This window comes from Megascapheus bottae, chromosome 21, assembly GCF_031878675.1.
Source record: "Megascapheus bottae isolate mThoBot1 chromosome 21, mThoBot2.hap1, whole genome shotgun sequence".
NCBI lineage: Eukaryota > Metazoa > Chordata > Mammalia > Rodentia > Geomyidae > Megascapheus > Megascapheus bottae.
The window spans coordinates 32,903,227-32,918,972 of record NC_143529.1 but is presented as its reverse complement, the minus strand read 5'-3'; the positions used below and the strand labels follow the sequence as shown (position 1 = coordinate 32,918,972).

Genomic DNA, 15,746 nt, shown 5'->3' with positions numbered 1-15,746 from the left:
TTCTTTTTTGTTCATATTTTTTTATTGTAGTTAATAGAAGGGTTACATTATATTGGCCAGATAGAAGATGCATTACTTCACATACATTGATATCCTTTCTCATGTCTTGGTCCTCATTTTCCTCCCTCCCAACCCAGCCCCTCATCTTGTTTTCCTCCCTTCCTGATCTGACTTCAAGTAACCAAATATGCATATGTCAGATAACCAGGTGAAATACTGTAAAAATATGAGATAACCAAGGGACAGCCAAAGAGATGAGAGATAACATAGCCTATTAAGGACAACAATCACTCATTATATGGCTTTTGTTTCTATATCCTGGAGGTCCTTTCATTTCGCATCATTCTATATGGCCTTATGTATCTAGGTTTTGCTCTATTGTAAATCTCTGCTAGGAGAGCCCAAGGTTTCTACTGATTATGATGAATGAGGGAAACCATTGAGCCTATGTTCCTTTGAGTCTGGCTTACTTCACTTAATATGATTTTTTCTAAATCTATTTCCTTACAAATGGGGCGATGTCGTTCTTTCTGACAACAACATAGAATTCCATTGTGTGTAAATACCACATCTCGATCCATTCATCAAATGAGAGGCATCTGGGTTGGTTCCATATCTTTGCTGTGGTAAATAGTGCTACAATGAACATTGTTGTGCTAGTGGATTTAGTATGTCCTTGTTTCTGGATGGTTGGGTAAATGCCAAGTAGTGGAATTGCTGGGTCATAGGGGAGCTCCATGTTTAGTCTTTTGAGGAACTGCCATACTGCTTTCCATAGTGGTTGAAGGAGTTTCCACTCCCACCAACAGTGTAGTAGTGATCCCTCCAGCATCTGTTATTAGATTTCTCAGAGCATTTTCTAATTTACCTTATAATTTCATTTTTGGTCTCTTGGTTATCCAGAGGTACTTTGTTTAATTACTACATATTTGCAAATATCCTAATTTTTGGTGATTGATTTCTAATTTCACCTAATTGTGGTGATTGAACTTACTTAGATTTCAATCCTTTTAAATTTGTAGTGGTTAGTTTTATGGCCAGCCCAGGGTTTATCTGGGAGAGATTTTTTTGGGTGTCCTTATGCACACTTAAGAAGAATGGATATTTCCATTGTTGTTGTGTGAAGTCAGAGAGAAGAAGACCCTGACAGATTAGTGATGTCTGATGTCGTGAGGAATTCTCATGGGACACACACATGCCGCCGGGCCTGACCAGCACAGGAAAGATGTCTCCCATGCAGTTCTTCTGGATTGGCTCTGATTACAAACCCTGATACTGTCTTACAGACTGAGTCACTGAGAGAACTAAAACAGAAGATGGGAACAAGCCTGGAAGATGTGCGGTGGGTTATTTAGCAGAGGGTAAGATTAGAATGCTGTTTTGATAGCTGGGCGTGGTGGCTCATGCCTGCAATCCTAGCTACTCAAGAGGCTGAGATGTAAGGAAACCTATTTTATTCATTTTCATATTCATATTCTGACAGTTAGCTCACAGTAGATTGCCTCTCTCTTTCTTTTCCTCCCTCTCCCTCTCTCTCAAATTATTTTTGTGATAAAATCTCCCTATATATTCCAAACTGGGTCACTGCTAATACCCCCAACCATTGGCTTTGCTCCTCTCGTCTATTCTCACCTTTTCCACAGACACTCTATTCTGACTTTCCACACTGTATTTTGTTCAGTATTGTGTGACAACCAAATCATGTTGCATAGAGTTGTAGCTTGTTCATTTTCATAAACGTATCATACTGTGATGGATGAATGAACCATAATCCATCCATTCACCTATTGATGGACTGTTGAGTTGTTTCCAGGGTTTGGCTATTCCACATAAGACTGCTATTAACATTTGGCATATATCGTTTGTTTTTTTGGGATCCATATTTCCATGCACTGTCAAATCTTGGAGAAAAATCATGAATTGCAGTGTATGCTTTTATTTGTCTTTGTGTGTGTGTGCATGTGTGTGTGTGTGTGTGAGTTGTGGGGCTTCAACTCTGGGCCTGGGCACTGTCCCTAAGCTCTTCAGCTCAAGGCTACCACCGTACTCCTTGAGCTACAGCACCACTTCTGGTTTTTACGGGGGTTAATTGGAGATAAGAGTCTTTTGGACTTTAGTGCCTGGGCTGGCTTTGAACCATGATCTTCAGATCTCAGCCTCCTGAGTAGCTAGGATTACAGACATGAGCCACCGTGCCTGGCTTGTTTTTTGTTTGTTTGTTTGTTTGTTCTTTTGAGATCACGAAAAACTTATCCAAGATGTCTGTGCTAAAAGATATTTGCACCAACAGTGTAGGTGAGACACTGCTGTTCTGCCTTTTCCTGTCACCACCTGTCATTGTCAGGCTTCTACATTGTAGCCATTTTCATCAATGCATAATATTAATCTGTTCTGTCTTTAAATTGCATTTTCCTAGCCATTTGAACAACCTTTTTATCAAACCTTTTTCTTACTTTTTTTTTTTTTTTGGCCAGTTCTGGGCTTGAGCTCAGGCCTGAGCACTGTCCTTGGACTTTCTCAAGGCTAGAGCTCTACCACTTGAACCTCAGCACCACTTCTGGCTTTTGATTTTTTTTCGTATGTGGTACCGAGGAATCAAACCCGGGTCTTCGTGAATGCTAGGCAAACACTCTACCACTAGGCCAAACTCCCAGCCCACTTATCAGATTTTCTAAGATGAAAAAGTTAGATGAAACTTTGTGACAGAGAGGGAAATGGAGTTCCAGCCACTGTGAACCTGAAACAGGTTTAAAGATAGAAACCTGGCAAAATCTGTTAATATGATAAATTCAGATACCTGTTGTGCAGTGATTTTTTTTTTTTTTTACCAGTCCTGGGACTTCAACTCAGGGCCTGAGCACTGTCCTTGGGTTTTCTCAGGACTAGAGCACTGCCACTTGAGCCACAGCATGGCTTCTGGATTTTTCTATATGTGTGGTATCATGGAACCAAACCCAGGGCTTTGTGCATGCTAAGCAAACACTCTACCACTAGGCCACACTCCTGACCCTATTTATTTTTTCTTGTGAAGTTCAGAATCAATATTTCTAATTTCATATGCTGTTCCACTAGTCCAGTAGGTGATTTTACTTATTATGTTAAATTTATAAACATATTTCATGATGTTAAATCTTATAAACTTATGGGATGCTCTATTCTTCTTCAACTTTTTTAATGTCCTCCAGTAATATTTGAGGTTATTTTCATCAGTGCTCTATTTTCTTTATAGGTTTACTATATCTTTTTCCTAATGCAGATGAGATTCCTTATTCCCGCATCTTTTAAATGTGGGTCATTTGTGTATGCAAAGAATTTGGGTTCAGTATATTTGTTTCTAGACTTCTCATGGAATTCTTAGTTTTATTTTGGCTGGGTTCTCCAGATATGAAATAATATATTTTGCATATAATATGACTGTGTTTCCAATTACATAGCTGTCAATTTCCTTTGGGATACCTGTGTAGGTTAAACCTCAGGATAAATATTAATTGCTAATGATGGTGAACATTTCTTACTTTCAACTTCAATAGGATTACCTCTTATCTCATTAAGTTTCATGCTAACTTTGTGACAGAGATACATGGCTTATATAAGATAACAGAAGTACTTATGGTTTTTACATTTTAAAAAGAGTATTTACCAGGTCATTATATTGAATTTTATCAAAAAACTTAAATTTATGCAGAAGACCAAATGACTTTTCTCCTTAAATCTAATATAGGAGAATTTATTTTTCTGATAGTTAATGGAGCTTTTATTTTGCTTATAAACCCAACATGGCCAGTACATGCCAATTTTAAAATAATTTATTGAGTTACTTTTTGCTGATTTTGAAACTCCATTGTTGATTTTCAGTACTGAGGACTGAACTTCGAGCTTTACATATGCTCGGCAAGAGCTTTATCACTTGAGCCATACTCTAACTTTGTCTTGCTAACTTTGTACAGGCTAGCTTCAAACTGCAATCATTCTGCCTCTATTCCCAAGTAGTTATGATTACAAATGTGTACCATTATACCCCACGAAGCTTTGTGTATATGCCGGTCCTGGGGCACTGTCCCTGATATTTTATTTTATTTTTATTTTTTGCTTATGGCTAGTGCTCTACTGCTTGAGACACAGTTCTACATATGGGTTTTTGGTGGTTAACTGGAGATAAGAGTTACAAGGGTTAGGGGCCGGGAGTTTGGCCTAGTGGTTAAAGTGCTTGCCTAGCATGCATGAAGACCCGGGTTCGATTCCTCGGTACCACATACATAGAAAAAAGCTGGAAGTGGTGCTGAGGCTCAAGTGGTAGAGCTCTAGCCTTGAGAAAGTCCAAGGACAGTGCTCAGGCCCTGAGCTCAAGCCCAGGACTGGCAAAAAAAAAAAAAAGAGTTACAAGGGTTAGGAATGTGGTTTAGCAGTAGAGTGCTTGCCTAGCATGCATGAAGCCCTGGGTTCCTTTCCTCAGTACCACATATATAGAAAAAGCTGGAAATGGTGCTCAAATGGTAGAGTGCTAGCCTTAAGCAAGAAAAGCACAAGGACAGTACCCAAGTCCTGAGTTCAAGCCCCAGGGCACCCATGGCTCACGCCTGTAGTCCTAGCTACTCAGCAGGCTGAGATCTGAAGTCTATGAGACTCCTATCTCCAATTAACCACTAGAAAACTGGAAGTGGCACTGTGGCTCAAGTGGTAGAGTACTAGCCTTGAGCTGAAGAGTTCAGGGACAGCACCCAGACCCAGGCCCAGAGTTCAAGTACCATGACCAACAAAAAAGAAAAAAAAGGGGGGGGCGGTTAAGGATTTTCCTGCCAGGGCTGGGATTTGACTGCAACCCTCAAATCTTAGGCTCCTAAGTAGCTAGGATTACAGCATGTGTCACACAGTGTCCCAGACCTTACCACTTTTTGAAATAAATCAAAAATATTTTAAGTAGCTGTACAAAGCAGTTTCAGTTGTCAGAGTAGGAATACAAGGCTTCTTAATTAATGTCTCCCCTTTTAATGGTTCCCCCAACTTCCTCACTCCCATCCATACCCTTTAGTTATGTGGTTCCATCATCACAAATGAATGTATTTTCCTGCCCTCCCCCTCTCTCTCCATCTTCCCCACCTGCACTCCACGTACTTTGACACCTCCTTTGTGAAAGGATCTTTACAAGTTAGCTTTGTTGAGTGTTGGTGTCAGTTCCATGCATAGTTTATAAATACAACAGGAAGGATATGCCCATCTCTGAAGCCAACCTGTTACCTGGGCAATGCTGGACTAGGTCGTGTGACCTGACGTGTGAGTTGGGGCCAGTTACATCTGCACACATGAACTGAGAGTCCAGTGCAAAAATAAGGCTCATTTAAGGGCTCATTTATTGAAGAAAGAAGGAAGTGGAGGCAAACAACAGCATAGGCAGAGTTGATGATGATCCGGCATGGCTGTTTCAAATATCTGCAGTGGAGGCAGGTGGTTTCTCTCAGTAAGAACCCAGGAGCTCTGATCAGCTCTGCACCCAAAGCCTCTAGATTTCTTTTTATGTAGAAGGAAAAATCCTTAATTCATTTTAGTCACTAATGGAAACACTTCTCTATGAAAATAAAAGCATGATGTAATTTGCATGTCACCAAAGCCAACAATGAAGCTATCGCAGTGGAAAGTCCAAAGGCAAGAGCTTCTTAGCCCTGAAGTTCAAGGTTGCAGAGGGCACTCTGGAGTGCAGGCAGGCCTTGAAGTGATGGAACTTCTGTCTCTGTCAGTCCCTGCTTGAAGTGGATTCCCTGTTGAAATGACTCTGTGTTCCAGGTCGGTACCTTTCTCATAACAAAATGTGGGAACTGGAAAACAGTTATGGAATTTAAAATAATTCTCTTGCTCTCAGGAGTCTCAAAGATACAATTTCCATTTGGTGGTGGTTCAAGTGCTTTATGAAATATTTATATAGGGAAGATAGGCTTCCTTGAAGTCTTTATATTCAAGATTTCTCATTTAAACCTGCCCGAGATCAAATCAATATGAGAGTGATAATGTAAAAGGAATTAAAACTATTTTAAACAGCTGTGAGAACAGTGGTTTAATTCCAATCAGAACAAGTCTAGAGGGAAAAAAGTAAATGTGAACCTATCTGAAATAGCATTTAGGAACTTCTCAGTGATAACTCTGGATAAAATAACTCGATGTATGCTAAGACATTGAAATGACTAATTATAATGATACTCCTGACTATGGGCATAAGATAGTCATCCTGGTGTTTCTGCCTATAATGTGTACAAAAGACACTTTAATTGGCCACAGTGTTTATATTTCTATGGTGCCTTTTGCTTTGATTGGCCATTGGATCAGGAATTGTGGAAATGGAGGAAAGGCGCTAAGAGAAAATGGGAAGAGTTGAAAGTAGTAGCTTTGGTGTCTCATTCTGCTCCAGCGGCTATCCGACCCAGGGTGCTGCTTAACGGAACTCAATGTCTGTCTTCCTCCTTAGAAAGGGCCTTCAGAATCCTGTCCATTCTGATGTCCTCAGAGTGGAATGAGCATTCACCATGTATACAGAAAGCAGGTGAGCAGACAAGCTAAAAACCTAGGAGTGGGGCCCGGAGTTTGGCCTAGTGGTAGAGTGCCTGCCTAGCATGCACAAAGACCCAGGTTCGGTTCCTTGGTACCACATACATAGAAAAAGGCTGGAAGTGGTGCTGTGGCTCAAGTGGTAGAGCTCTAGCCTTGAGAAAAGCCCAATAACAGTGCTCAGGTCCTGAGCTCAAGCCCAGGACTGGCAAAAAAAAAATAAAAACTCAGGAGTGCCTTCCTGGCTCACAAACCAAAACTCATCAGGTGTGGTACAGTATGCCATGTATTCACATGCGCATGCCTGTCACATGTTTACCACACCTGTGTCCCAGATGTCATATGTGCACTGCACATACACATGAGATCCAAACAGCATACACACACATGCAGTCATCTCTTAGCATTGGTGAGAAGTAGGTGCCAGGCCCTCTCCTTGCCAACCACTCTTTCCCCAGATATACAAATCTATATTAAAGTCCCTTAAAGCTGGGTGTAAGTAGCTCACACCTGTAGTCCTAGCTACTCAGGAGGCTGAGATCTGAGGATGGCAGTTCAAAGCCAGCCTGGGCAGGAAAGTCTGTGAGACTCTTATCTCTAACCACCAGAAAACCGGAAGTGGTGCTGTGGCTCAAGTGGTTGAGTGCTAGCCTTGAGCTGAAGAGCTCAGACAGCGTCCACACACAGAGTTCAAGCTCTGCTACTGACCAAAAAAAAAAAAATGTCCTTTAAGTGACATAGTGTTTGTACATAACCACATACATCCTATATTTTAAGTTACTCATGAGATCAGAGATGTAAATAGAACAGAGTATTGCTTAAGAAATAATGAAAAGGGGGCCGGGAGTTTGGCCTAGTGGTAGAGTGCTTGCCTAGCATGCACGAAGACCCGGGTTCAATTCCTCGGTACCCCACATACATAGCAAAAAGCCGGAAGTGGTGCTGAGGCTCAAGTGGTAGAGCTCTAGCCTTGAGAAAGTGCAAGGACAGTGCTCAAGCCCTGAGCCCAAGCCCAGGACTGGCAAAAAAAAATAATAATAATGAAAAGGAAAAATCATAAACACAGATGTAGCTTTTTCTAAATAAAAAATGTTTCCCAAATTTTCCTTGGTCCATTGCTTGGTTGGATCCATGAGTGCTGAACTGGCGGAGAGCTGTGGCCAACCACTTAATGTCCACATCTTGATCCGTACATGTGTGCAGTGCCTCTGTCCTTGGGTCTCTGTCGCTATTAATACAGGGACAGTTTCTTTGGAGCCTGGTACTATAGGCTGCACAGTGTCCCCACATGTGAAGCTCAGCACTGCATCTGTTGCTCGAGTGCCTACTGATGTCATTCCTGTAGGTTGGAGAGTCTCTAGTAGATACAGAGCAGCCAGACCATTAGCCAGCTGGGTGATTTTGGACCTCTTACTTCACCTCACGTCAGTCTTTTTTTTTTTTTTTTCCTGGTACCAGAGCTTGAAGTCAGGCTGTCCTGTTCTCCTTAAGTTTTCTTGCTCATCGGGGAGCTCTCTATACTACTTGAGCCACATTGCCATCCTGGCTGGTTGGAGTTAGACTCTGTTAGGACTTTTTCTGCCCTGTCCAACTTTGAACTTTAATCCTCACATCTCCTTCTCTTGAGTAGCTGGGATTACAGGCATGAGCCACTGGCACCTAGATGACTTTTTTTTTCCTTCATGAAATGCTTGGCAAGTTTTTTTTTTTTTAATGTCAGGGGAAACTAGCCGACTTTTAAAAGAGAGATATTATCTGGAAAATTCAGTAATGAGCATCCAGAAGGCAAATCTACTGTTAATTACCCCTCCCCCATTTCAAAGTGTTAGGAAATTCTCCCACACAAGGATTGCTCAGGTGAAAATATAATAAAAATAAAGTCAAATGTGCTTTTAATTAGCTCATGAACTTCTTTTTCTTTCTGGTTTTGGTCAGTTGTGGGGCTTGAACTCAGGGTCTGGGTGCTGTCCAGGACCCACAACAAAACAAAAACCCACATCCACAACAAACAAAAACTGTGCCTTTTGGCTTCTTTTTGCTTGTCTTGGTGGGAAAGAGCTCGAGGCGCCAGCTACTAGTCTAGGATTCGAAGGAGAGAAGTTAGTTTCGGGACACATGGAGCATGTGTGTGCGTGTGGGGAAGCGAAAGAATCACCTGAATGGTGAGACTCGTGCCAGCAGAGGGTGCTGGAGTGGCACAAAATTAGAATTTCTAAAAAGAGGCTTCGGATAGACAGATGTGAGGGGAAACAAAGTACTGCAACCCGTGCGTGGAGGGCTGACTCCCTGCCGCGCGTGGATTCCTGTGGGTGCCCTTAAGGCCTCCAGACAGGCCCTAAGCAGGAGCGTCTAATGTCAGCTTCTGAGAGGACCAGGACTATGGGTATCCGCTGGAGGACATGGTCCCCCCCTCCCTCTCCCTCGCCCCCCTCCTTTCCTCCTCCCCCCCCTCCCCGGGCTTGAACTCAGGGCCTGGGCACTGTCCCTGGGCTTCTTAGGCTCAAGGCTATCCCTCTACCACTTGAGCCACAGCGCCACTTCTGGCCTTTTTCGTGTATGTGGAAGGGAGGAATCAAACCCAGGGCTTCGTGCATGCTGGGCGAGATGTGGTCCTCCGCAAAGGAAGGTATCGGGGTCTGACAGGCGGTGGAGAGGGCGCGGGCGCGCTCCGCTCTGCGGAGATGGAGCCGGTGGCTGTCGGGCAGCCGCGGCTGGAGGGGGTCTAGGATAGACCGAAGGACAGCACCGCCGAGGCTTCTTTCGAGCGTTCTGACGGTTGCTCTTGCCCCGGAGTCAGGTGAACCCTGGGTTCCGGTCCAACACGTGTGGGCCTCAGTTTCCCTTTCGGTTCAACTCCGATGGCGAGGTCTCCTTCGGGCAGGTTTCTGGCTCCGAGCTGGGGAGGGCGGGTCTGGGGGCGGCTGGTTCAGCATCAGCACCCGGGCCCGGCCGCGCCCTCCCGGCGGGGTGCGCGGGGCGGGGTCGGGGTGGCCAATGCCGTGGGAGGGGCGGAGCGGCCTCCGGGAATGAGGTCAGGTCGGTCCCGGATGCGAGCCCACAGATCCTGCGCCGGGAGGCCGCCGGGTGCAGCCTGAATCCTCCCTCTGGTCGGCGTGGACCTCTCCGTCCTCTTCCCCCCGGGAGCAGCGCTGAGCTCCCCGCCCAGGCCCGCGGCCGCCGCTCGGCCCCGGGACCCTCTTTGGGACACAGTTGAGCTCTGATCTCAGGGCTGGGGGTCCTGTGCGCCTCCCAGCTCAACTCCCTGCTGGACTCGGGCTCCCAGTCCCGAATCCTCCCGCCTGGCGCCCCGCCTCCGCCAGCCCCGCCCCCGGCCAAGGCCCCGCCCACAGCAGCCCAGGCCCCGCCCCCGGCCCCGCCCGCGGTTGCCCGGGGAACCACGGTTCCTGCAGCTGCAGGAGGGTCCGGTCCTGCCGAGCAGCCCCAAGCCGCCGCCGCCGCTGCCACCGCTGCCACCGCTGCCGTCACCACCGCCGCCGCCGCGCCCCAGCTCCGGCTCCCGCGCCGCCCGGCCCGCCATGCCTTCCTGCCGCGCCCGGACTCCGGGCGCACAGCTGCTGCCCGCGCTGGCCCTGCTGTCGCTGCTGCTGGACGCCGGGCTCCACGGCGGCTGCCTGGCCAGCCCGGTGCCCGCCGCGCCCCTGCCGGCTCCCGGAGCTTGCGCCGCGCAGCCCTGTCGGAACGGGGGCGTGTGCAGCCCGCGTTCGGAGCCCGACCGTGAGCGCGCGGGCCCCGCCGCGGGGCCGGGGTACAGCTGCACCTGCCCTGCCGGCGTCTCGGGCACCGACTGCCAGGTGAGTGGCCGCGGCGGGCGTGAGGCCGGGGCGCGGGTCTCCTCCGAGAGCCACAGCTGCTCTCCTCGACGGGGTTTGGCGCCCCTGACTTAGCTTCGGCCGAGCGGGGGCAGGAGGGGCGGCTCCGCTGCCCGCCGTAGCTCGCGGGCTCGGGCGGCTCCGTTGCTCGGGGGAGGGGGGGCGCCAGTCCCCAGGGTCGCAGCAGAGGGGTCCGGTGCCCGTTGTCCCCTGCTCCCCATCCCTCGGGAGCGAGCCTGCGCGTGGCACGGTGCGCGGTGGGCGCGGGCACCGGGCTTCCCTTCCTCCCCGCTTCAGGCTGTGACAAAGCAACCGCAGGCTGAGCGGACAGCTGCCTCCTCGGCCCGCTGCCAGTTCCCTCCGAGCCTAGCGGGGGGCACTGGGCAGCCAGCGGGGGGCACCGGGGCGGACGTCAGGCCCGGACGCTCCTCCGGGGCGCAGCCGGGGCGCGCCAGCGGGACGCCGGGACGCGAGGCTGGGCGAGGGGTGGGAGGTGGCCCGCAGCTGCCCTTGACTTCGAGATTTCCGTGAGGGTTTTAGCAGAAAATCTTCCTTCCTTCCTACCTTTTTAAATGACAAGCGACGTTACGCGCTCCCCGAGACCTCTGAACACTCTTCAGTGGGCTACAGGGTAGTGTGCAGGAGAAAATGCTCAAGTCGGCTCCCGGCGGGGACACCTAGGGAATCGAGATGAAATGCTCAGTCAAACCACGTGAAGGCGAAAGGCATTTGGAGCCACGGGCTTTCATTTCCACCTTCAGGGTGGAAGAGTTTCCTGTAGATTGGAAACAAGGAAGAGTTACTTTGGGGAATGCCCCAGGGGCTCCTCTTTGGATAAAGGGATGCTTTTGAGAACGCATCGTTTTCTTCGTCCTCTTTTTTTAATGATCGGTTTTCATTTTATTTAGACTAGAAGTGAGATTTGGAAAGCGTGACCTTGACAGTCTTTTTCCTTATTTGCCTAAGACTCTTCCTTAGGAGGCAGTTCCTGAATCCTATTTTTTTTTTTTCTTCTTCGTTAATTGGTTTCAATAGGCTTTATGTCCCCCACGGAGGCGGTGATGGTGCTAGGTCCTGTGACCAGTACACCGTGGGGAGGTGTGGAGAGTAACACCCAGGTCAGCCATCCTAACCGAAGGGGTGGGTTTGCGTTTGCAAATTGAGAACTGTGCATTAAAAATCACACAATGGACCGGTAGAGTGCTATGGCTTGCTTGCTTGCCCGCTTTCTTTCTTTCTTTCTTTCTTTCTTTCTTTCTTTCTTTCTTTCTTTCTTTCTTTCTTTCTTTCTTTCTTTCTTTCTTGTGAGCAGTTTCTGTTAGACTGATATTACATTAACATGTCTAGATTTCTTCACGGAAAGACATAGCATACTTGGAACCAGGCTGGATGGGAGTAGGCAGGAGAAGGCAGGTTGTGCAGCCAGGTTAAGGGAACACGCGAAGGTTCACTTTGAATTGGAAAATAACACAACTCAGATTTTCAGGGGGAGGGGGGATGACTCTAAAAACAGGTATAAGAAACCTTTGAAAAAAAATTTAAAAAGGGAAGAGCTCTTCAGTGCTCCTGGAAGATGACTAACAGAGAAGCATTAAGTATTTTGATTTGTTCTCAATAGCGATTGGATCCATAAGGCAATGTATTCAATCCACCACCTAGGGGTTCAGAATGTGTTCGGGTTTCCTGAGTAGCTGGCACTGGGATGGGGGGGGGGGGGAGAAACACACTGCCTACCTGGGAAGAAGCAGCACGGAGGGCTCTGAGAACAGAGATGGAGAGAATGAACAAACTGTAATTGTAACTGGAAAGCTTAGTAAATTTGGAATCTGATCAGACTTGGTTACCCAGAGAACGTACTAGGATGACTCAGAGCCTCATAGCCCATAAAAAATTGATTCCTAATGATTTTAATTTAATCTTTCATGAGTTTGCAGTAAGACTCAGACTCATTATCTGCTCAAACAGAAAACAACCCAGGAAACAGTATCACAAAAGGCCATCTCAACAGAGAAGTTAGAGAGAAAGAGACAACAAAGGACCAAAAACACAGATAAGGGGAAGGAGATTAGCCAATGCAGCACTGCCGAAATAGAACCTAATACTCACTGGACAAATTGAAAATGGAATTTTACCTCAATGGAAAGAGACTTTTAAATAGCATCACTGTCTCCCAACCACACAGCTGTAATGCTAACAATGATAGCATTAGAACAGAGCCCTGAGGTTTTCTTTTGTCTGGAGAAATTTGAGAAATCTGTAAACTACTAATTGGAATTCAAATGGATGGAGGTTGTCTTTAGCTTTTCTTTTTTTTTAATTAAAAATTATCTTTAAATAGTTGTACTACAAAGGGTTTCCAATTCAATATGTCCAATGTGCTTTTTTTTAAAATCAATGTCACCCCTTCAATCCTTCCCATCACTCCCAAATCCCATTCCCTCAATTTCCCTGATTCCATTGAATACATTGAATAGCATGATTCTATCTGCCTACCTATCTTTTTTTCCCCCCTCAGTCCTGGGGCTTGAACTCAGGGCTTGGGTACTGTTCTTAAGCTTCTTTTGCTCAAGGATAGCATTCTACTACTGGAGCCACAGAGCCACTTCTGGCTTTTTCTGTGTATGTGATACTGAGGAATTGAACCCAGGGCTTCATGCATTCTAGGCAAACACTCTATAGCTAAGCCACATTCCCAGGCCCTGCCCACTTAATTTTGATAGCTCCCTTCCAACATGTTTGACCTTGGTGGTTTTCCTTTGGTTAAAATGTAAATTACTTGTTCAAAGGAATGAGGAAATACACCAGTGGAATCTTCCCTTGCATGCACCATGCTAAGTGACTGTATTTGTGCATATGTCTTTGGCTTTGCTGTGGCATGCTTTTGTGTCCCCTGAGTAGCAGGAATTGTGTATGGTTGGAGTCTATCTGCTCCAGTTAAGCCTGCTGTGTCAGGTGACCAGAGCTGACTGGCTCTTAGCCTCCTCATCCTCAGACTACCTGTGATGCTTGATTGCTGACTGCTTTCTTGCCCTCTCCTTGCGCTGCCTCTCTCTTCCCATAGAAGGGGGCAAGCTGATAGGAAAGTCAAGTGTGTCCTTTGTGGTTGGTAGTCTGCTCGCCAGTGGTGTGTCAACTGGGCTAATGACACAGCCCAGTCTCCTTCCCTGCCCTAGGCATGTGGGAAGACACTTTGCTCCAAGGACCAGCAAATGGACACCAAGCTAAAAGATGCAAATACTGCTGATAGGATTGAAACCTCCTGGCTGCTCTGGCTCTTCTAGTTTGGTGTGTGTGGGGGCAGGGGGGCAGATATCAGAGATGACATCTACTGGGCCTACCATTCTGTCCTGCTGAGGACTCCTGGAAATGAACTGATGATTTAAGGCAGGAGCTATTTTAATGTGTGCTAGTTGCTAGTTTTGTTTGTAAGACTTATTTTAATGATAATTCTTGGCTAATCAAGCAGACTGTTTCTTTTCATTGCTTATTCCCTGAGGACCTTATCCTTCAAAGTCATTAAAAAAAAATATGTCAGTGTCTGTGCCTGGATGAAAATAGAGACTTGTGGAAGTGCTTTTTAGTGCTAGTTATTGCAAATCATTGAGCTAACTTCATACTTCTCTCTATTGATTAAATATGCTAACTTGAAACAATTATACTGTTTCAGAGGATTCCATGTCTGTCTTCCCTTCCCTCCTCCCTCCCTCCCTCCTTTCTCTCCTTCCCCCTCCCTCCCCTTCCCCTTTCCCTCCCTCCTTCCCTCCCTTCTCCTCCCCTCTTCCCCTCTCCCCACTCCCTCTCCCTCCCTCCCTCCCTCCCTCCCTCCCTTCCTTCCTTCTCCTCTCTTCCCTCTCTTCCTCCTTTCCTCCCTCCCAACCTTCCTTGTACTCCTGCTTGGCTGTTTTCTCTCAAGGCTAGAATTCTACTACTTGAGCCACATCTCCACTTCCAGCTTTCTTTTTTTTTTTGGCTAATTCATTAGCGGTAAGAGTCTAAGAGTCTCTTGGGATTTTTCTGTACAGACTGGCTTTGAATCTCAGTTCTCAGCTCTCAGCCTTCTGAGTAGCTCCGATCACAGGCAAGAGATTTGCAAAGAATGTACAACAGTGAAGAGTTCTAGTTCTTTGCCTAGTGTCTGTGCCGTGTTCTCTGCTGGACTGTGTACACATATCTCATAGTACAAGCAAAAAGGTCAGGTATCATCTGTAATGCCAAAAGACATTACTTCTCTTGCTTTTCTATTATCTTGAAGTATTTGAACAAAGTTTCAACTGAACATGCTAATGTGTGAGTAGATTGCAGGTTGATCGGTGTCCTCTCATTTGTCATTCTATTAAGTTTTTATGACCTTGAGGAGAAGTCCTTGACCCTCCCTAAACGCCATACTTACTTCTCAAACAGGACACTACTACTCATTTTTGTTAGCAAAATGATGAAACTCAGAAATGAGAATGTCATTTGGTTTTTTTCAATAAGTTTAAAGAACTATGTAAGAATTAATAATTTTTTTGAGACTGGGTCTTATTATATAGTCCTGGAATTTGCTGTTCTCCTGCCTCAGCCGTCTTAATACTAGATTATAGATGTATGCCACCACACTCAATATGAGAATGACTTTTAAAACATTTTGGAAAAGGATGTGAACAGTTACACAAAATTCAAGATATGCAAAAGAAAAAGATCGTATTTTTTCTGTGTAAGATATGAGTGTACCAATCTATCTAGTCTCTGTGGCTGTTTTCCTTCAGTGAGTTCACTGCTTTCCTCTCTACTGTGATGAATGATGCTGTGACAAAAGTTTAACAAATGACTGAAATGAACTGTATTAAACTTTTATTTTTACAGATGCATAGTTCTTCCATGTGAAATAAATGATTGCTCAGAAAAGTTCTCAGTGACTTGACATTTCCTTTCAAATGAAAGAAAAAAAATAGTGTGAAAAGTCTTATAGCAAGTTGAAGAAAAGAAGGCAACCATCGACTCTCCTGATGCTATTAAAGCTACTTTACAAATCTTGTGTCTAGTATTTTTGGCCATTCTTAGGAACACCACCCTCCTCACCCTGGGTGATGACAAAAATGTATTTTCATCTTCAGCCTCTTTATTTCAGTGTCTGGGGTGACATCTTCCATCCAGCATTGTTCAGCTTGTGCCCTCATTTCTCAAGCCTCCAGAGAGGGAGACAGCCTTGTGTGAAGTTGAAGGGCATTTGAGTCACAAAGCAAACACCTCACTGTATTTTTAGATACAACTCAGGAGACAGCCATGCTCATGTTGCTCAATCCAGAGCCGCAGCTGCCGAGGCCCGACTTTCCCTGCCCAATGGACAGCCCCACAACATGACAGCTCTCACACAGAATGTCTTTATTTCTTCCTCCTGGC

The 15,746-nt window shown here is 46.0% G+C and overlaps 1 protein-coding gene across 1 annotated transcript in view; it reads left to right on the top strand.

The window, feature by feature from the left end:
* Positions 1–10,001: 10,001 nt before the first annotated feature.
* The window catches only part of Dner (delta/notch like EGF repeat containing), a 285,735-nt gene continuing 279,990 nt past the window's right edge, over positions 10,002–15,746 (top strand). The window contains exon 1 of the mRNA XM_090354957.1: positions 10,002–10,346. Within this exon, the coding sequence (XP_090211083.1) occupies positions 10,071–10,346 (276 nt within the window). The 5' untranslated portion in view covers positions 10,002–10,070. The remainder of the gene's footprint in view (positions 10,347–15,746) is intronic.